Source organism: Globicephala melas, chromosome 11, assembly GCF_963455315.2.
Source record: "Globicephala melas chromosome 11, mGloMel1.2, whole genome shotgun sequence".
In the NCBI taxonomy this organism is placed as follows: Eukaryota; Metazoa; Chordata; class Mammalia; order Artiodactyla; family Delphinidae; genus Globicephala; species Globicephala melas.
Window position 1 is genome coordinate 38,780,782 of NC_083324.2, and position 22,053 is coordinate 38,802,834.

Genomic DNA, 22,053 nt, shown 5'->3' on the forward strand with positions numbered 1-22,053 from the left:
CCTTTGTTGTTCAAGGGTAAGCTGTAATTGTAAACTCAATGTAAATTATATATAAATAGTTGTAGGCATGTGACAAATTCAAGTTTTGCTTTTTGGAACTTTCTGGAATTTTTTTTCCTGAATATTTTTGATCTGTAGATGCAGAACCTGTGGATTCAGGGGACTGCTGTATAGTTTTTTTTACTGGAGCTTACAGACGATAGTATCCAGCAGTAAAACATTAGCTGTTATGTGCTAGGTATTGTTTATTCTGAGTTCCTTCTTGTGTTAACTCAATAATTACCACTATCCAATGAGAGTAGGAACCATTATTTTCCCCATTGGTACAGATGAGGAAGTAGAAGTACAGAGGAGTTGAGTAACTTATCCAAAGATTCACAGCTGCTTTGAACCCTAGCACCTGATTTCAAGAGCCTTCTCTCTACCAGTTCAGAGTATCAAGTGATGGCAAGCTTACACAGTCATTTGGGAAACAGCTATAAGAGTTCAGGGATAAAGAAGAATTTGTGCTGGGGTAGCCAGGGAGTCGTCTCTGGGGAGGGCGTAACTCTTGGCCCAAAAGGAGATGAAGGGGAGTGTTACGAGTGGTTCGAATCAGCCCTTTGCAGTGTTAAACTGCTTGAACACAGATAATCTTGTTTTACCTCCTTATAGCGAAGAGAGGGTGGACAGTGTTGGTTAGCCTAGGGAAGTTATGTGGGAGAGAGGGGGCAATACACATCTGTCAGATTCAGTAAACAGGAGATCAGAGTCCAGGATGGAGTCTTGCATATGTACTTTGTTTCTTCCTTTTTTTTTTTTTGCTTAATATACTATGGAGACCTTTCCAAGTCAGTCATATTAAGGGACTTCCCTGGTGGTGCAGTGGTTAAGAATCCGCCTGCCAGTGCAGGGGACACGGGTTTGATCCCTGGTCTGGGAAGATCCTACATGCCGCGGAGCAACTAAGCCCGTGCGCCACCACTACTGAGCCTGTGTGCCACAACTACTGAAGCCCACTCCTGGAGCCTGAGCTCCGCAACAAGAGAAGCCACCACAATGAGAAGCCCACGCACTGCCGCTCCCCGCAACTAGAGAAAGCCCACGCACAGCGACGAAGATCCAACACAGCCAAAAATAAGTAAATAAAATAAAATTTATTAATCATTTTCAAAAACATAATACATACATCTTATAGATTGAGACAATGCAAAAGGATATATGGCTCCTAGAAGCAACCATTGTTTTTTTTTTTTAAGCAACCATTGTTGAGTTTCTTGTGAATTTTTTGAGAGAGTCTGTGTATATACCAGTGTTCATTGTTCTTCAGTGAATGTTACTTGTGTACCTCTCCCGGGCCCTGTTCTATATATCTGTACATTCCACCGTTACACAATGGTATGAGAGTGTAAATACTCAGCACCTTTTTTTTTTTTTCCTTTTAATTAATTTATTTATTTTTGGTCTTAGTTGAGGCACTGCGGGATCTTTCGTTGAGGTGCACGGGCTTCTCTCGAGTTGTGGCATGCAGGCTTAGTTGCCCTGCAGCATGTGGGATCTTAGTTTCCACAACCAGGGATCGAACCTGCGTCCTCTGCATTGGAAGGCGGATTCTTAACCACTGGGCCACCAGGGAAGTCCTAGCACCTTATTTTTTTTAATTTAATCTATCTTGGAGATCATTCATTAACACAGATCTTTTTTCTTTTAATGGTTGCATAATGTGCCATTGTATGGATATTTAACCAGTCCTCAAAAGGGACACCTAGGTTGTTTCTAATCTTTTGTTACTATAATAATAAAACTATTGCTGAAGTGAGTGTTCTTGAACAGAAATATTTACATCCATATGAATATATTTATAGGATAAATGCTTGTAAATAGAATTGCTGGTTCAAACGATGTACGCATTTATGTATGTATGTATGTATGTATGCCACACCCCGAGGCATGTAGGATCTTAGTTCCTTGATGAGGGATCGAACCTGTGCCCACTGCAGTGGAAGCACAGAGTCCTAACCACTGGACTGCCAGGGAATTCTCAATATATGCAGTTTAAATTCTAACGTTGTCAATAGCCCTTCAGAGAAGTTGCTCCCTACATTAATAGCGTGCTCTTTTTATGACTTAATCCCTTTAATACTCAGACACTGAAATTCTTCAGTCACACTGGTGCTTACAATCCATTGATCTTATTACCCTTTTACTAACCCCTCAATCTTCTTAAGTTCCCACTTTCCTCCTCAGTGTTCATAGTTCATCACTGTAATCACCCCCTTTTATATATTCTTAACTCTTTTCTCACTTTATCTTATCTGGCAAAAGGTCGGCCCTAGTTAAATCCAACTTTTTACTTATTCTACCCTGTAACTGATTGTCTGGAGAAGGAAAAAAGTATGCTGATTGGTCTCACTTGGAACTCATGACCCCTAACCTCAAAGGTGGCTCTTTCCTAAGTTAAGCACTGCCCAGCAGTCCCACTAAGATTCCTTAGTCTATTTATTCTATTTTTAGGACAATATGGCAGTACCTCCTTCGATCAAACCTTCTGTTTCCCTTCCCCAGCTTCCCTGTCGACTGATGATCTCTCTTCTTAATTAACTGAGAAAATGGAAGCCATTAGAAGAGTCCACCACTACATCTGCTTACTCACCTACATTTGGCTGTTATGGTCTGCTTCCTCCTCTATTATCATGGAGTGGTCCTTTGGGAGTCCATAATTCACATCCAGGGTTAGCCCCCTCCACTTGTGTGCTAGATGCTAGTCCCCTCTAATCTCCTCAGAACTCTACTCTAGCAGTTTTCCCCTCCCCTGCATCAATTCTACATTCAGTCCATTGGCTAGACCTTAATACTCCACCTAGCTGCCACAGAGGTGGGGGATGTAGTCTTTATTATTGGCAGCCATTTGACCAGGAAGGGAAATGATTGATCTGAGGCAGGCAGTGAGGAGTCTCTGCCACACTTCCCAGACTTTTTTTAAATTAAAAGAAACTTTCTGGTAACAGTTTTATTGGGATGTAATTCACATACCATACAGTCCACTCATTAAAAGTGTATAACTTGGGACTGGATAATAGATGAGAGTGCCTTCTAGAATTTATCTTTAAATGACCTGATATTTGCTGTAATGTTTTCCAGAAAAATCTATACCATGAAATTATGGATATGTCTTCTTTGGCAGATCCTTGTAGCATGCAGAAAACCAGAACATTGAATAAGAATCCTGTGTCTACCAAATAGCCATGGGAGAATTGTTTAGAATGGTCCTGTCTGGTAGACTTTCTGTGATGGTGGACATGTTCTATATCTACTTATCGAATACAATGGTCATATGTGGCTGTTGAGCATTTGAAATATGGCCAGTGTGATCAAAGAAGTGAAATTTTGAATTTGAATTAATTAAAATATTAAAAAATTAGTCACATGTGATTTGTGGCTACCATATTGGGCATTGAAACTGTAACAGTACCAGCTTTGGGAGTAAACACAACCCAGACATGCTATCTCTTGTGTTCATGCTTCAAGCAATGACTGCGTCCCTGAATATATTTTTTCATTATTTTTATATTCCAATTGATAACTATTGTTGAAGTCTTTGGCTTCCTTCCCGCTTATGCGTAATTTAGCTGTGAGTGACATCTTAAGTGTGTTGAGGAGAGCTTCACAAGTGCCTTTCAAAGGTGGATTGAAGTCAAATTTTTACTTCTGTATGTAGCAGCCAGTGGTAAATTACACAGTGGCTTTCGTTCATTCATTCAGCAAACACATGTGGAGAGCCTACTGGTGTCTGGCACTACATGCTTGGCATTGGTGATGTAAAAATGAATAGAACTGTCCCTGCCTTAAGTTAGCTTTCAGTCGGTAGAGGGAGTCTTGTTTAAATAGGAATGATAAATAGGTATAAGGATATTTATAAAGGAGGTTGTGTGGGGAAGGAAAAGGAAATGGAAGAGGAGATCAGGAAACAAGTAACTTCGTCATCTTGAAAGGTAAATATTTGGTAGATAGAGAAGAGGTGGGGAGGCTTCTTGGGCAGAAGGAAAGTGTATATAGGACCAAAATATGCTTTTACTTTTTACAAAATTGTATTGTGGTACAGATGTTAATGGAATAGATCTAGAGTGAATTGGACCGTTTACCTGGAGACAACTCTTAATTTCAGAGAAGATTGTTGGAAAACATTGCTTCTGCAGTGCAGTCCTTAAAACCTAGGTGTCTGCTTGTGGGTGGCCTCATGATCCAGGCTTAAATTTCTGAACTTCGATCCTTGAGCTGATTTTTCTATCCTACACCCTTCTTAACTAATTCTAGGTGAAGTTGTTTGTTATATTAACTTAATTGCTTAGTAAAGCCAACTTTGTAGGCAGTTATGTAGTTATTAATGGTTGGTGTATAAACATGTAGTAGGTGTTTGCTATATTGTCATTGAAATGTCTCATGAATCCTGCAGATACCTTAGTTTAAGCATCTTTCTACTTGCCTTCCAGATAAACTGTAATTAAGCTATGTTTCTTAAAATCCCAGATCACAATGGTATTTGCAACAACTTGCTAGCTGCACTTGTCACTCTGGGCTCTTTGAAGAACTGTTAGGTGACCCTTTCGCTGTTTTTCATTAAGTAAAATTTTCACTTGATTCCCATTTTTCCCTTTGATTATCTCTTCTTTCATATTAATAACCATGACTTCTTTTACTTATTCCTGAGTTTTATTTAGTTTCTCTAATGCCACCATTAAAATTTGTAAATTTTCCTTGGAATCCTGGGCCTAGGACAGGCCATAAATTTTGTTTGATCTATATTTTTCGTTACATGTTGCCTTTTCCAAAGTGAAACAGATATCATTTCCTAAATCCTGACATGGGCTGTCAGGCTGATTGCCTTTGACAGCCAGCCTGTGGCCACTATAGGCATAATACAGGCACCAGCCAGCAAAAGAAGGGAAACCTCCTTTTCTTTTGTAAAACTGATTTGTTCTCTCTTCTAAATCAGTGTGAAGACTTGGGTCTACTAGTCACTTTTTTTTTTTTTAGTTAAAATACACATAATGTAAAATTTACCATCTTAGCCATTTTTAAGTGTACAGTTCAGGGTTATTAAATACATTCACATCAGGATTTCCCTGATGGCTTAGTGGTTAGGGTTCCGGGCTTTCACTGCTGCTACCCAGGTTCAGTCTCCAGTCGGAGAACTGAGATCTTGCAAGCCGCACGTGGCACAGCCAAAAAAAAAAAAAAAAAATTCACATTGTTGTGCAACCATCACCACCATCTATTCCCATAATTATTTTCGTCTTGTAAATCTGAAACTCTGTACCCATTGAACATTAATCCACCATTGTTCCCTCGTCCCAGCCCCTGGCAAACACCATTCCCCTTTCTATTTTTATGATTTGACTACTCTAAAACATAAGTGGAATCATACAGTATTTGTCTTTTTGTGACTTGCTTATTTCAGTTGGCATAATGTCCTCAAGATTCATCCATGTTGTAACACATTGCAGAATTTCCTTCCTTTTTAAAGCTGAATAATTTTTTGTATGTATATAACACATTTTTCTTATCCACTCCTTGGTTGATGGACACTTGGGTTGCTTTCATGTTTTAGCTATTGTGAATAATGCTGCTATGAACGTGGATGTACAAATATCTCTTCAAGATCCTGCTTTCAGGGCTTCCCTGGTGGCGCAGTGGTTGAGAGTCCGCCTGCCGATGCAGGGGACACGGGTTCGTGCCCCGGTCTGGGATGATCCCACATGCCGCGGAGTGGCTGGGCCTGTGAGCCATGGCTGCTGAGCCTGCGCATCCGGAGCCTGTGCTCCGCAACGGGAGAGGGCACAACAGTGAGAGACCTGCGTACCGCAAAAAAAAAAAAAAAAAGATCCTGCTTTCAATTCTTTGGAGCAGGGGTCCCCAAACCCTGGGCCGTGGACCATTAGGAACACGCCGCAGCCTGTTAGGAACAGCAAGAAGTGAGTGACGGGCAAGAGACCGAAGCTTCATCTGTCACTCCCCATCACTCGCATTACCACCTGAATTATTTCCCACCCCACTCCCACCCCTGCTCCGTGGAAAAATTGTCTTCCACAAAACTGGTCCCTCATGTCAAAAAGGTTGGGGACTGCTGCTTTGGAGTATATGCCCAGAAGTGGAATGCTGGGTTATATGGTAATTCTATTTTTAATCTTTTGAGGAGCCTCTATACTGTTTTCCATAGTGGCTGTACCATTTTACATTCCTGTCAACACTTGCTGTTTTCTGGGTTTTGGGTTCAAGTGTTTTCTGGGTTTTGGGTTTTTTTTTTAATCTTAGCCATCTGAATAGGTGTGAGGTGGTATTTGTGATTTTGATTTGCATTTCCATCATAATTTGTGACGTTGACTATCTTTTTCATGTGCTTATTGGCTGTTTGTATATTTTCCGTTGCCCAGTTTTGAATTGGATTGCTTCTTTTTTTGCTGTTGAGCTTTAGGAGTTCTCTATATATTCTGGATATTAATCCCATATCAGATAGGCGATTTGCAAATCTTTTCTCCTCAAAAGTGGATTGTCTTTTCACTTTCTTGATGGTGCCCTTTGAGACACAAAACTTTTTAATTTTGATAAGGTTCAATTTAAGTTTTCTTTCATTGACTTTGCTTGTGGTGTCATATCCAAGAAATCTTTGCTAAACCCAGTGACAGGAAGATTTTTCCTCAGTATTTTAAGGTTTTTATAGTTTTCCTCTTGTATCTATTTTGAGTTAACTTTGTTTATTGTATAAGGTCAGAGTCTAAACTTTTGCATGTGAATATCCAGTTTCCCCAGTACTGTTTATTGGAAAGACTGTCCTTTCCTCATAGAATGGTCTTGGCCCCTTGTCAAGAATCACTTGACCATATATGTGAAGGTTTATTTCTGTTCTCTGTCCTATTCCATTTGTCTATATGTCTGTGTTTATACTAGTACCACATTGCTTTTTGGTTTACTACTAGCTTTGTAGTGAGTTTTGAAATTAGGAAGTCCTCCAACTTAATTTTTCTTTTCCAAGATTGTTTTGGCTATTCTGGGTCCCTTGGATTTCCATATGAATTTTAGGAGCAGCTTCTTAATTTCTGGCAAAGAAGCTAGCTAGGATTTTGGTAAGGAATGCTTTGAATATATAGATCAATTTGAGGAGTATTGTCACCTTTACAATATTAAATCTTCCGATCCATGAACACAGATGTCTTTGCATTTATTTAGATCATCTTTCTTTTTTTGCACCCACCCCTCCCCAACTTCCTTTTTCTCCTTACTTGTACCTAGAACGTTAGGCATTTAAAGGTGAAGAAGCCTTGTCTCCCACCACTTTGTAGAAAATAAAAGGGAAATTGCCAGAAATAGCAAATACTTGAATAATGCCGTTATAGACTTTTTCCTTTATATGAACATGTCTAATTCTCATAACTGCCCTATGGGATCGCCTAGTATTCTCATTTTACAGATAAAGAAATTGAAGCACAGAAAGGCTAACTTGTCCAAGGTCACTCAGCTAACCAGTAAGGGGCAGAACAAGGCCCTGAACTAATAAACAATTGGTTCCAGAGTCCATATCCCTAAACACTCTACTCTCACCCTTCTCTCCCCTGCAAACATCAAGAAGCAATCCTGCAGGTTTTAGTGTCCTTTTCTCTTTTGCCTATCCAAGCAAATCTTGGTGACATTGTGAAACATTCAGTTAAGGGTCTTTCCTGGTGGTCCAGTGGTTAAGACTGTGCACTCGCAATGCAGGGGGCCCTGGGTTCAAACCCTGGTCAGTGAACTAGATCCCGCATGCCACAACTAAAAAGATCCCACATGCCGCAGCCACCCTGGTGCAGCCAGATAGATATTTTAGAAAGAAAGAAAGGAAGGGAAGGAAGGATGGAGTCAATTAATATGTAACTTACGGTGATTGATTACTCTGAATTATTTCTCCTTAAGTGAGTTTTCCATATATTTGATCAAAAGTCCTGTGGTTGTAAAAATTATATTTCACGTTTTCCCTAGCTTTCTATCCTTTTATGATTTTTTTGTACACATTCTTTTCAGAATGTCATTTACATACCAGGGGAAGAGAGCTGCCAGATTTGTTGAGTATGTTTGAGTTGCTGTGAAGTCATCGATTTGGTTCTAGTGTGTCTTAAGTCTGTTTACTCTCATGGAGGGGTTCAGATCATCATCTGTCAAGCAAGGGTAGTAGCTTTCTGAGTTTCAGGAAGCTGTGCTACAGTAAGACTTATAAGTGGTGGCCAGCTCTTTTCACACTTCTTTTTACAAGTCTTAATGATTCCCTCTGGTGACTACAGCCTATTTGCACTCTTGCCTGTCTTGCTTACCTGGTTGCACAGTGTGGGGGAGTGGTCTGTCCTTCAGACACTTTTCAACTGTTAAGAGTGGCTGCTTCCTGCACTTGGGTAGGTACACTACAATGATGCATTAACATTCAGTTCTCTCCATTTCACACAGCAGTCTGGTGATTTCCTCATGTTTGTGTAACCATGATGTTGACTCACATTTGTCTGAATAGCTTCCTGAAGGCTTTCTGGAGCTGTTTGGCACCTAGAGTTTAGTGTACAACATTCTAGAGTCTTCCTAGATTAAATTGGATTGGAAATTAAAAATAACTCACTGAACCAAAAGCAAATATTGTAAGGCACTAATAATAGACTTAATTCCCTGTATTTTTAATCCTTTAGTCTTTAGTTTTCAATTAATGAAATAGTCCTATTAAGGTGACTATCTAGAACACTTCAGTGGTTCTCAAAGTGGTCCCTAGATTAGTGGTGTTAACATCACATGAGAACTTGATAGAAATGCAGATTCTCAGCCCCTACCACAGAACTACTGAATCAGAACTTCTGGGGGTGGGTCCATTAATCTGGGCTTAAACAAGCCCTCTCTCCAGGTGATTCTGATGCATGTTAAACTTTGAGAACCTCTTAATCAGTGTATGCACTATAGGGGTAAAATGAAGCACCCACCACCTACCAGGTACCCCAGAATAATTTTCAATGAGTCTTAAAATTTCTCTGAAATCTGTTTATCTGCTTCTTAGTGATTGATAGTCTAACCTACTCTGTTACTCTTTTGGCTTCTGTTAAAAATCTCAATCTACACCTTAGTATGTTTCATAGGTATCTTATTTCCCCAGTAGGATTGAATTTCTTAGTTCAAGGTAATCCTTTTTCACAAAAGCAGCTTTCCAAAATGGCCAGTAAACACAGGAAACGGTGTTCAACACCGCTAGTCATCAGAGACATGCAAATTAAAGCCATAATGTTTTCTATCCCAATTGCACAAGTTACATTTCAGCATCCTCTCTAAAATTGGAAGTTTTAGAACTGTGTACCTTATATGCTAGAACAGTTTTTCAGTTTGAAAATATATTTTAATAACATACTGGCCTTATACTCAGTAAAATATAGTAACTCTAAGCTTCTTTTCTCATTAGTAAAATGAATGATAATTAAACCTGCCTTTGGAGGAGTTCAGGATCAAATCAGTTCCTATCAAATGTGTAACAGGTACATTGTGATATACCAGTGTAAGTTGTCATGGTGGCTGATCAGGGTCCACGCAGTTTAAGATCTGTTGTAGTATAGCATATTTTGAAACTTATGACACCATTTGTATCGTTAACGAGAGAACCAGAGAATGATTAGCACAGTGTGTTTTTTCAAGTTGTATGTCAGGTAATAGGGTGAGGCAGAAATGGAGTTGAGAGCCACAAGTAGCCTGTGATTAGCAGTAGGCATCACTATCAGATGTGGCAGTGAAGTGTATCAGTAGTGGTTGTCCTCCAAAAACCCAAGCCTCTGATGGGGCCGGTGAGGTGTATGCCTCGGAAAGTGCTTCATCATCAATGCCAGCAGAAGAATCACCCTTGAAAGGGGCATTGCTCCAAGTACTTGTGACTATGTCCACCAGGATTTGCACATCATAAAAAAGTTGTTCTTGCCTTCTTCCCTCCCCTCTGCCCTCAGTGCTGTTCAGGGAGGATGTTTATGTCCAGGCAGCCCTTATTTCCTCTTATGGAAGGAAGGTGGTAGTTTCCAGAAGGGTGACCTCTTGCCATTCACTCCCAGCACTGCTTCTTAGCAGCAGGGCCAGTCCTGTACTGAGTTTCAACCTTTGATAAGTTTTGAGTCTTTGAACAAATAAAACAAAAGTTCCTGCTTTCTAATAGAAACCTTTAAATAGCGATTAGTAATTCTTTATTGTATTTTGTGCTTTAACCACTAGATCATTGAATGCCAGCCGCAGACAGCCACCCATGTGGCCTTGTTGAGTTCACCCTATTGCTGTAGCTTAAAGCATTCTGGACACAGAGTTAGAAGGTCTTTCTGACTTTTTTGGTGTGGTTGTCAGTAACTTTGTGAATGAGACTATACCAGGAAGACTGTGGGGCTTTCATGTTGCCTGTAGAATAGTAACTGACATCAGAGCAAGGCAACAGGGGAGTTCCCTGGCAGTCCAGTGGTTAGGACTTAGCGCTGTCACTGCCAGAGCCCCGGGTTCAATCCCTGGTCGGGGAACTAAGATCCTGCAAGCTGTGCGGCACGGCCAAAAAACCCCAAAAGTAAAGCAACAGGGGCAAGGTAGGCTCCATCCACATCTAAGTCAGCGCACCTTAATTTGTCATTGTTGTGATTGAGTTTGAGAGGTTGCAACAGCCACTGATAACGCCATTGTTCCCATCCTGGGAATTTTCTTGGCCTTGAAAATCAGGGGGCAGGGCTGGGCCCAGTATACTTGGCACACTGTCCACCTGTGAAGAGTAGTTACTAAGAGCATGTATCTTTGCTGTGGTGCTACCTGGCTTTCTAACAGCATTTTACAGGGATGTTTTCAGATGTGTGAAGGATCCAATTGCAATACAGTGATGGTAGGAAGTATGTACTTAAAATTGGGGACTTTTGAAAGGCAGATAGCAAACATTATATATGGTATATCAGACCGGAGGGGAAGCTGCAATGTTGAGACTCCAAAAACGTCCGTGGTAAGTCAGGCAGAAGTAGCTTCAGTTGATATACTTTGGTAGTCTGTTTTTCAAAGGAATGTCATTGAAATTCTCTACTGAGTACAGCACATGTCCAGCTCCAGTTAGTATTACACACTAAGTCTTTTTCAGTATTTTAGTGCTTGACCTGTGGTAGTTTGAGTGGAATTTCAGTTTTCTGAGACTATAGGTTTTTCATCAGTATTTTGGGGAAACATACCCCTTCTTTAGACTTTATTGCTCTGTACATGGATCCCATTCAGTGTATCCTTGCCACATTAATGCAGCTGGGAATACAGTTCCAAGGGATAGGCCAAGCCAGAAGCATAGTCCCTGTCCTGGAGGAACTTAAACCTCAGGAATGGATATGAGTCAAGCACAGAGAAATAAACTGCCACATCTCTCACATAGGGTAGGATGCCTGGTAAAAGTGGCTGAACTGATATGTATAAGAACCAAGAGCAGTCCAAAGCCCCAGTTTTAAGCAGCATCTCATTTTTGGGAGTGGAAGCCGTAGGACCAGAAATAGGCTTTGAAACAGAAGGTGGTAGTTGAGATGGACAGGTGAGTTGTTCTTTTCTGGGGAAAGGGAAACATTTTTCAAAGAAGGCATTGCTTTGAGCTGAGGTGGAGGAATTTTACAAGGCCAGTTAACAGAACCAGGTGTATAAGGAATGGAGAGAAGTTGTGAAGATAAAATAGGTTTTGCTGTTAGAATTTCAGAGGGTCGTAGAGGTTAAGGCTGATGGGTCTTGACCTGATTGTGGCATTGACCTTCTAAAGGCCTTTGAGCAAAGACTGATGGACTGAAGCCCAGGCATAGGAATGGAGGATTTGGCTGCAACAGGCAAGATAGAAGGGAAGTGAGGAAACCAGTTGGATTTTTGCTTTTTTTTCCAGGTAGAGAGTACTGAGGACTTGAACTGAAAACGATGACTGTAGGAATGCGAGGGGAAGTGTTAGTGGTGGAAGTGAGACCCGTGAAGGGGTAGAATTCTCCAGAACTTGACAGTAGTCATACTGTGAAGAACAAAGGAAGTAAAAGAGTCTTTTAACCTCAGGGTTTCTACCGTGAGTTGAGTGTGTTAGGAGTGTAATTTTGTTTTTGTCACCAAGATTGGGGGAACTGGGAAGAGACTTGACAGAAGTTGGGATGATGTCTTGGAGACGTTGAATTTGATATGCAAGCAGAGCACAGAGGTCAGGTGTGTCTGGAGTTTGAGAACATGGACTGGGTCAGAGATAGAGATGTGAGAATCATGTGCATAAAAGTAGTATTTGAAGAACTGAAACCCCCAGAGATAGGTAGAGTATTAGGAGAGTGAGGGAAAAAAACAATCTTGAAGGGAGTCGTTAGGTGTGGAGGCTGTAGCTAGGGAGACGGAAGACTTAAGAGATCAGCACATCAGCATATTTTGTCAAGGAGGTCCAAGGATAGGAAGGTATGGTGGTAAAAAAAAAAAATATCAAGGAGAATGAGGACTGGATTTTGTGAAGGTAGGTCATTAGTGACTTTTGAGAAAGTTTCAGTAGAAGTTTGGGCAGAATGCAGATGGGAAGAATTTAAGCAAGTGAGTAGGTATGAAGCAAGCAGAAATTTGTACCTTTTCTTTGAAACAGATCAGAGAGAGGAAGGTTACTAGAGGAAAGCACGGATGTGGAGATTTCTTGTTTTAGAATAGGGCACCCTGCACTTTATTGTAGACTGAAAGAAGGAGCCAGTAGACAGGAGAGATGAAAGTGATGTGGGATACCACAGGTGGCAATAGTGTATGAATTGAAAGGTGCTAGAGGACCTAAGGTTAGGCCTGGGCAGGAGAGAGACCCTAGTAGTAGTAACTGCTCTTCACTGAGTGCCTTTCATAATGCCAGACCTTGTAAGAGATGGCAGAGATTCCACATACCTCCTCTAAAGGGGTGCTGCACTGGAGGGCTGTGGTGTGGGCTCCTGAGAGTCGCTGAGCTCTCTGCTCTTGTGACTGCTGAGTACCAAGTGTACCAAGGGATTACATGGGACACTGCATGTAGCCTCTCAGTTGCTTTTCTTGGACACCCATTTCTATTTACATATGGATGGGAAATATATTGCAATATTGGTTGTCTTGTTTTCTTTGTTAACAGTAACTGCTTAATGTAATTTGCTGATATTTGGTTCACAGCCAGAACACATTGTTTTTTGAGATCTGAGGAAAGGCTGATTTTGTGATGCAGGGAACATAAACTCCGAGTGGGTACTTTTTGTGCCCTTTTAGCACCATGAGAGAGCTCCTTTCGACTTGAGTGAGGGTAGCACAGTAACTTATGCTGAAGGTTTTGAACTGAGGAAAAATATAAAGAACTTTTAAAAGACATATACAGTCACTTGCATACTATTACAGGTAACTTAAATAGATATAATTGACTGTTACTGGAAAAATAAACCTCTACTCAAAGCTCTTAAGAATTATATCTGAAACAATTCAGACTAGAAATAGAAAATAATACATCTGGCAGATAGACTGCAGAGAGCTCAGTGTGATTTCCTTTCTCAAGCTGGCAAGCCATGTACTTTAAAAGATATTGGATTATAACAAAGTGGAAAGGAAAGATACTAGAGTAAAAAAATTCCTGGGTCATTTCAGGAAAAATTAGTGAGTTTCATTTTCTGATGTTTGAACTTTTCACATCTGATCAACAACTCTGGTTGTATCGCCAGACTCCTAGCATCCCAGAAATTACCTTGTAATTGTAGGCTTTCATTTTCATTTTATCCCATAATCACTTGTGATTTCTGTCTTTGTCATCAGTAGAAGCTGAATGGTTTTATACTTTTCCTGGGCAAAATGTTCCCCAGGGAAAATTTTCAAGAGCCTTTTTGATTGCTCCCTGTTTTTTTTTTTTTTTTTTTTTTGCGGTACGCGGGCCTCTGACTGTTGTGGCCTCTCCCATTGCAGAGCACAGGCTCCGGATGCGCAGGCTTAGCGGCCATGGCTCACGGGCCTAGCAGCTCCGCGGCATGTGGTATCTTCCCGGACCAGGGCACGAACCCGTGTCCCCTGCATTGGCAGGCAGACTCTCAACCACTGCACCACCAGGGAAGCCCGCTCCCTGGCATTTTCACTTTGTGTGTCCTTAACGACATTAGATTTAGAGGAATTATTTCTTGATAATTGAGTGCTTTCTAGGAACGATGCTATTCAAAGATAGCAGCCTTTTTTTGAACCAGGGAAGTTCCTGATGCATTTTGTTTGCATCCTGGAAAGTCCTGGTTCCTTGACTTTGGGCATAAACCAGTATACCAAGTTAGGCCTGAGATGGGTAAAGTATATAAAGTCTTGGCATGAATTTGAGAGCATGAGAAAAAGTAGAAAATGGTTTGTGAATCCTTTCAAGATGTTAGCAGTCAGACTGAATATAGAGGAAGGACTTTTAAAGAGGTAAATTCATGGGCTTCCCTGGTGGCGCAGTGGTTGAGAGTCCGCCTGCCGATGCAGGGGACACGGGTTCGTGCCCCAGTCCGGGAGGATCCCACGTGCTGCGGAGCAGCTGGGCCCGTGAGCCATGGCCGCTGAGCCTGCACATCCGGAGCCTGTGCTCCGCAACGGGAGAGGCCACAACAGTGAGAGGCCCGCGTACCGCAAAAAAAAAAAAAAATTAGTTTCTAATGTTTCCTTCATGTACCCCAATGGATTGTCTCATCCACTCCAGTTTGAGAAACATTCCCTTCAGACAACATGATTTTGTCAGTGAGTATGTATTGTTGAGAATTAGTTTGACTATAGGTAATGGGGACCTGAAAAATACTACCTTAAACAAGATAGTTATTTTTCCTTCACATAAAAGAAGTGTGGAAGTAAGCAGTTGGGCTGAGATGGTGGCTCTCAAGGTATCTGGGACCTAGGCTCCTTCTACCCTTTATTCCTCCAACTCCAGAGTGTGGCACTCATCTTCATATTCTAGGACGACTTTTTCTAAACAGCCCGGACTCCAGATTTAAGCAGCAGGAAGGAGGAAGAGGGTGAGAAGGGCATGAGACTTCAACTTTAAGGAAGACTTCCTGGAAGTCCCACAAAATACTGATTACATCTCAGGGGCTAGAACTACAAAGTGAACTACATGGCCATACCTAATGTAAGGGAAGCTAAGAAATATAGTCTTTTAGCTGGGCAACAAAGTGCACAACTAAAAATTGGAGTGCTGTTCTAAGAGGTAATAGTGGGAATTGGGGTTGACCACTAGTCTGTGCCAAATGGAGGGAGTCTTTATGCTTTTCTTTTCTTTTTTATTAACAGCTTTATTGAATATCCACATACCTTACAATTCACCCATTTAAAGTGTACAGTTCATTTGTATATAGAATATTCATAGAGTTGTGCAATCATCTGAGAATGATTTTGGAAAAATTTCATCACCCTATAAAGAAACCCCTCTATTCCCTTGGTAGTCATTCCCTATTCCTCCAACTCCCTTCCCCTGGCAATCACCAGTCTACTTTCTATCTCTGCATTTGCCCATTCTGGACATTTCAAATAAATGGAATTACACAGTATGTGGTTCTTTTTAGCTAGCTTCTTTCACAAATTGTAATGTTTTTAAGGTTCATCCATGTTGTAGCATGTACTAGTATTCCCCACACACACACTTTATTGCTGAATAATATTCCATTGTGTAGATAAATCACATTTTATCCATTCATCAGTTGTTAGACATTTGGTTTGTTTCTGCTTTTTGATGATGATGAATAATGCTGCTGTGAACATTCATGTAAAGTTTTTGTGTGGACACGTTTCCATTTCTCTTAGAGTAGAATTGCTGGGTCATAGATCGAGTCGGATCCTTTGCCCATTTTTTTAAATTAATTAATTTATTTATTTCTGCGTTGGGTCTTTGTTGCTGCGTGCAGGCTTTATCTAGTTGCATCAAGCTGCTCTTCGTTGTGGTGCGTGGGCTTCTCGTTGCAGTCGCTTCTCTTGTTCCGGAGCACGGGCTCTAGGCACGCGGGTTTCAGTAGTTGTGACGTGCGGGCTTAGTTGCTCTGAGGCACGTGGAATCTTCCTGGACCAGGGCTTGAACCCGTGTACCCTGCATTGGCAGGCGGATTCTTAACCATTGTGCCACCAGGAAAGTCCCCTTTGCCCATTTTTAAATTGGATTATTTGTCTAGCTATTATTGAGTTGTAGAAGTTCTTTATATATTCTGGGTCTAAATCAACCTTGACTGCAACGAGAGACTCTGAGCCAGACTACCAACCTAAGCTGCTTTTTTTGTTGTTCAGTTGTAACAGTTTTTTATGTATTCTAGATACAAGTCCCTTATCAGATATGTTATTTGCAAACATTGCTCCTATTCTGTGGGTTGTCTTCTCATTTTCTTGATGCTCTCTCTTTAACCACAAAAGTTTTAAAAATTTTTATGAAGTCCAGTTTATCTTTTTTCTTTGGTTCCTGGTGATGGATATATTTGTGAATATACTATCCACAGTATATTGTGATAAATATATTATTCACAATAACCAAAAGGTGGAAGCAACCCAAGTGTCAGCAGATGAATGAATAAGATGTGGTATATACATATTGATACAATGGAATATTATTCAGTCTTAAAGGAAATTCTGACACATGCTACAAAGTGAAGAAACCTCGAAGACATTATGTTTAGTGAAATAAGCCAGTCACAAAAGGACAAATGCTGTATGATTCCACTTACAAGAGGTAGCTATAGTAGTAAAATTCATAGAGGCAGAAAGTAGAATGGTGGTTGCCAGAGGGGAGGTAGGGGAAATGGGGAGTTATTGTTTAATGAATATAGAACTTAGATTTTGGAAGGTGAAAAAAGGTCTGGAAATGGATGGTGGTGATGGTTGCACAATAGTGTTGAATGTGAGTAATGCCACCAAAGTTATTACTTAAGATTTGTTTAAGTGGTAGATTTTATGTATATTTTACTGCGTTTTTTTTTTTTTTTCTTTCTTTTTTTTCCTCTGCATTGGGTCTTGCTGCACGTGGGCTTTTCTGATTGAGGTGAGCGGGGGCTACTCTTCGTTGCGGTGCGTGGGCTTCTCATTGCGGTGGCTTCTCTTTGCTGCAGAGCACAGGTGGGCTCTAGGCGCGTGGGCTGCAGTAGCTGTGGCACACCGGCTCAGTAGTTGTGGCTCGCGGGCTCTAGAGTGCAGGCTCAGTGGTTGTGGCACACAGGCTTACTTGCCCTGCGGCATGTGGGATCTTCCCGGACCAGGGCTTGAACCCTTGTACCCCACACTGGCAGGCAGGTTCTTAACCACTGCACCACCAGGGAAGCCCTACTACGTTTTTTGTTTTTGTTGGCTGGTTAATTAAAAAATGTCTTTTGTAGTTTTAGCTCTTACATTTGGGTCTGTAATCCATCTTGAGTTAATTTTTTATATGATGTGAGGTAGAGTTCTAATTTCCTTCTTTTGTATATATCTATTCAGTTGTCTCAGCACCATTTGTTGAAAAGGCTGTTTTTCCTCTATTGGATTGTCTTGGCATCCTCGTTGAAAATGGTTTGACCCTAAGGTGAGGGATTATTTCTGGATTCTCACTTCTACTCTATTGATCTATGCATGTCTTTTTTTTTTTTTTTTTTTTTTTACCACAGCACTAAGTTTTATTAGGGATTTCATTAAGGTAAAATCTCTAGGATTAAAGGAGTCAGTTAGGGGGCGCACAAAGCCCACGAAGCCTCCTCAGATCTCATAGTGAAACACTAGCTCAGGTTCTTTGTTGGGATTGCCACCTCGTTCCAGATACAGATTGTTGTAAGGATACTGCTTTGGCCCCACAGGCTGGTAAGTGGGGTAAGTCTCCCTAACCCAAAACATGAACAGCATGAAGGCCACGAAGCCGAAGAGGTGCTTACACATAAGATTGCAAGAAACAGGAGTGGGGGACATGTCCACACCGTTCCTGATATACATGTCTAGGTCCCAGTGCCTCGGTTCACCCCAGTTCAACCACAGGTCTGGGTGGTCCCAGTCATACCATGGGTCCCTCTCCTGCTGTGAGTGGTCAGGGAGCTTCAGGTAATCACCATACCTGTCCGTGCACCCATTGGCACCACGTTTCGGGCTGCCCTTTGCAGCCATCGGACTCCCAGGACCCCCGCCCTGGCTGCTGCCATCTTCACCTTCCTGTTTCATCCCGCATATGCACAAAGACCTATACGTCTGTCTTTATGACAGTGCAACACTGTCTTGATTACTGGACCTTTATAGTAAGTTTTGAAATCAGGAAGTGTAAGTCCTGCAACTTTGCTCTTCATTTTTATGATTGTTTTGGCCATTCTGGGTCCATTGAATTTCCATGTGCATTTTCTGATCAGTTGTCAATTTCTGCAAAGAAGCCAGCTGGGATTTTGATAGGGATTGTGTTGAATCTGTAGATTAACTTGGAGGATATTGCCATTTAACAATATTGCCTTTTAGTCCATAAACATGAATGTCTTTCCATTTATTTAGATCTTTAGTTTCTCTCAACATTGTTTTTTTAAGTTTTCAAGAGTATGTTTTGTACTTCTTTTGTTAAATTTATTCCTATCTTGTTCTTTTTGATGCTGTTGTAAGTGAAATTGTTTTCTTAATTTCATTTTCAGTTTGTTCATTGCTAGAGAATAGAAATACAATGGATTTTTGTATGTTGACCTTGTATCCTGCAACCTTGCTGAATTTATTAGTTCTAATAGTTTTTTAGTGGATTCCTTAGGATTTCCCATATGTAAGATTATGTCATCTGCAAATTAAGATAATTTTACTTCTTTTCCAATCTGGATGTCTTTTATGTTGCCTTTTGCGTAATTGCTAGAACCTCCTTAGAAGTGGCAAGAGTAGACTTTCTTGTCTTGTTCCTGATCTTGGGGAAAGCTTTCAATGTGTTCACCATTAAGTATAATGTTAGTTATGGGTTTTTTGTTTAAAGAATTATGTTGCATTCTTTTTTAAAAAAATATTTATTTTTGGCTGTGTTGGGTCTTCATTTCTGTGTGAGGGCTTTCTCTAGTTGAGGCAAGCGGGGGCCACTCTTCATCGCGGTGCGCAGGCCTCTCACTATCGTGGCCTCTCATCGTGGAGCACAGGCCCAGTAGTTGTGGCTTATGGGCCTAGTTGCTCTGCGGCACGTGGGATCCTCCCAGACCAGGGCTGGAACCCGTGTCCCCCGCATTAGCAGGCAGATTCTCAACCACTGCGCCACCAGGGAAGCCCCCTAGTTATGGATTTTTGGTATGACTTTTTGGTGCCAAGTGGAAAGGTATACTAGCATTTTATATTTTGGTGTGCTACTAGAGGCTTGTGCTCCATGGTCAGAAAAGTGTGTGTCATAGACTGAAACTATTACAGCTTCTTGTGCATTCTAGATAACGCTTTTGTCTTGTGTTTCAGCAATGGCTGCCATCCGGAAGAAACTGGTGATTGTTGGAGATGGAGCCTGTGGCAAGACTTGCTTGCTCATTGTCTTTAGCAAGGACCAGTTCCCAGAGGTGTATGTACCTACAGTGTTTGAGAACTATGTGGCAGATATTGAAGTGGACGGAAAGCAGGTGAGTATACTTTTCATAACAACTGGTACTGTTTTGCATGTTAGGCTATTCATAGAGCCTGGAGAGAATTAGGCCTTTTTGTCTCTTCAGTACACTATATAACAATAACAAAAATGTTAGAAGGAGAAATCCATTCTCATCCTGCCTTTTAGCTCAATTTTGTTCATTTTTAACTGTTACCCTCTAGACTTTGGCCACATTCATATGTATTTCACAGGGGGAAGCCTTAGAATATGTGTTCTTTCCAGCTTTATTTATGTTTGAAATTTAGTTTGTTGCCAAATGGATCATACTAAAATGAACCTCTTTGTATGGATGGACTTTTTTTTCTGTCGTAGTATTTCATTAAGTGCTGAAGTTTGAGATTACTAGGTCAACGGGTCCTTATTGATTATGCTTCTAAAGGGTTGTACTGATCTATACCACCAGCAGTGTCAAACAACATTGTCACATTTAATTTTTTTTCATGTTTTTTTACTTTGACATAAACAGGCTGCTACATTTGCTTCAATTACCTGTCACTGGTGGTGAGGACAGTGTTTCCTCCTGTCTGCCCTGAAAGCCCACCAGCAAGACTGGGGCAAAGCTCTTCTGGAATTAGATTTTTTTTTCCCTCTTCTGCTCCCTTTTGTTGTCAAAATAATATTTTATCCAGATTCCTATACATCTTTTGAAGAGGAATGAAATTCTCATTGCAAATGGGTTAGCTGAAAAGAAAACTAGAACAAGGGGCTCTTTTCCAACACACTCAGTCCTCTTAAGGCATTCAGTCACATGTCTCATGCTGCTAGCACCTAATTTATTGGCTTCCGCAATTCTGTCTCCTTTCTTCCTTCTCATATTCTTGCTTTACCTGTTATCCCTTTCTGTCCCAGTATTACCTAGCCTCATTTTGTGGGACTGTGTAATGGAAAGCACATTAGGCCAGCTGCTTAGAATTCTAGAGTCCCTCATAGGGTATCTTGATACTTCTATGACCATGAGTAAGCTGCCTAATCTTTGAGCTACTTTCATTTGTAAAGTGGTTTAAGCTATTTTACAGTTGACATTGGGTGTCTGTGAAGTGACTGAAGGTATTTGGAAGCACCAAAGCACTTGACAGGTTGGTCTGAACAAGAGCATACTCAGAACCGTCTTTTATAGTTTATCCAGTTGCCGTGTGGGCCACAATGATTGCTCTCATGCCATTAGGAACCCCAAGGCACCCTTCTTGTCAAGAATGGATGAAAAAAACACATGAATTCCAGCGTAACAGAACTTTGTCTGGGTCCTACCTTGCAGGTGGCCCATCAGTACTGTGTTGCCAATTCAACTTTCAGTCAGTTCTCTGCATGATGCTTGAATACAGGGTTTCTGTGGGCCTGATAGGAAGATTGGTTTTGTGTAGAGACAGGGCCCAATTGTGACAAGCTGGGTGAAAATGTGCTGAGATCTTTGGGCCTGCTGTCACATAACAGCCCTCTCATCTAATTTAGATTGATTGCCATGCATACACAGAAAGACCCAGTGGCTTGAGGAAAACAGGATTAGGTTGGTATTTTCATAGCACATTTCTCAAAAGCCTACTTGAATGTATATTGCTGGTTTTATCTTGTCATTCAGAGAATGACAGCTGTTGGTTGCTATGTGTCTGTGACCATCATTTGGGAGAGTCTTTTCCACCTGTAGCAGTATATATGTTTTGGGGATAGTAATGACTCTTCTGTTGTCTTTGAAACATCATCTGTGCCTTGGTGTCTTGGAATGACCAGGATCTTACCTTTAAGAAATTTAGGGACTTTGGGACTTCCTTGGTGGTCCAGTGGTTAAGACTCCATGCTCCCAGTGCAGGGGGCCCAGGTTTCATCCCTAGTCTGGGAACTAGATCCCGCATGCCACAACTAAAAGATCCTACGTGCCACAACTAAAAGATCCCACGTGCCCCAACAAAGATCTTGCACATTGGCAACAAAGATTCCATGTGCCACGACTAAGACCCAGAACAGCCAAATAAACAAACGAATAAATAACTTTTTAAGAAATAAAAAGAAATGTAGGGACTTACAAACCTTGAGACCTGGTGCAGCCAAATAAATAAATAAATATTTTTTAAAAAGGAACTTTGACTTACAAACCTTGAGGAATGATCTATGAGTATGTTTCTTGCTCTGCCAACCTTGAACGTGCCTGACGCTGGCAAAATAGGGGAGCCCTTCACCCAGGGAGAGAAACCCTGAAAGAAAGGTACTTGATCTGGAAGAGGGTATCACAGTCTAGCTACCTACCTTAGAGCAAGTCGGTAGCCCCAGAGTGGGAGAGGGCACCTCCTGCAAATATTCTCATAAAAGTATGCACTAACAGAGCCTAGGGAACCATCCAAAATTCTAGGTGATCATGGTCCAAGAAATAGACCTACCAAAAATAGAAAGGCCCATTCTGACATGAGACAGTCCTGACACCCTGAAATCATTTATCAGGAGACAATCAGAGTTGGCTGTTGTGTCTGACTGAATACCCATGAGGTGTGGAGGAGCCAGAGGAGTGGGATTTGGCAGAGAAT

At 41.2% G+C, this 22,053-nt stretch overlaps 1 protein-coding gene and 1 pseudogene across 3 annotated transcripts in view; one reads left to right on the forward strand and one right to left on the reverse strand.

Annotated features, from left to right (window-relative positions):
* The window catches only part of RHOA (ras homolog family member A), a 47,123-nt gene that overhangs the window by 16,778 nt on the left and 8,292 nt on the right, over positions 1-22,053 (forward strand). For 2 of the 3 annotated variants that reach the window (XM_030867114.3, XM_030867112.2), the window contains one exon: positions 19,357-19,514. In XM_030867114.3, the coding sequence (XP_030722974.1) occupies positions 19,359-19,514 (156 nt within the window). In that variant the 5' untranslated portion in view covers positions 19,357-19,358. Of the gene's footprint in view, positions 1-17,412; positions 17,498-19,356; positions 19,515-22,053 lie in introns of all 3 variants that reach the window. The other variant, XM_030867113.3, reaches the window with a different exon arrangement.
* Positions 17,668-18,101, reverse strand: LOC115858858 (NADH dehydrogenase [ubiquinone] 1 beta subcomplex subunit 8, mitochondrial pseudogene; annotated as a pseudogene).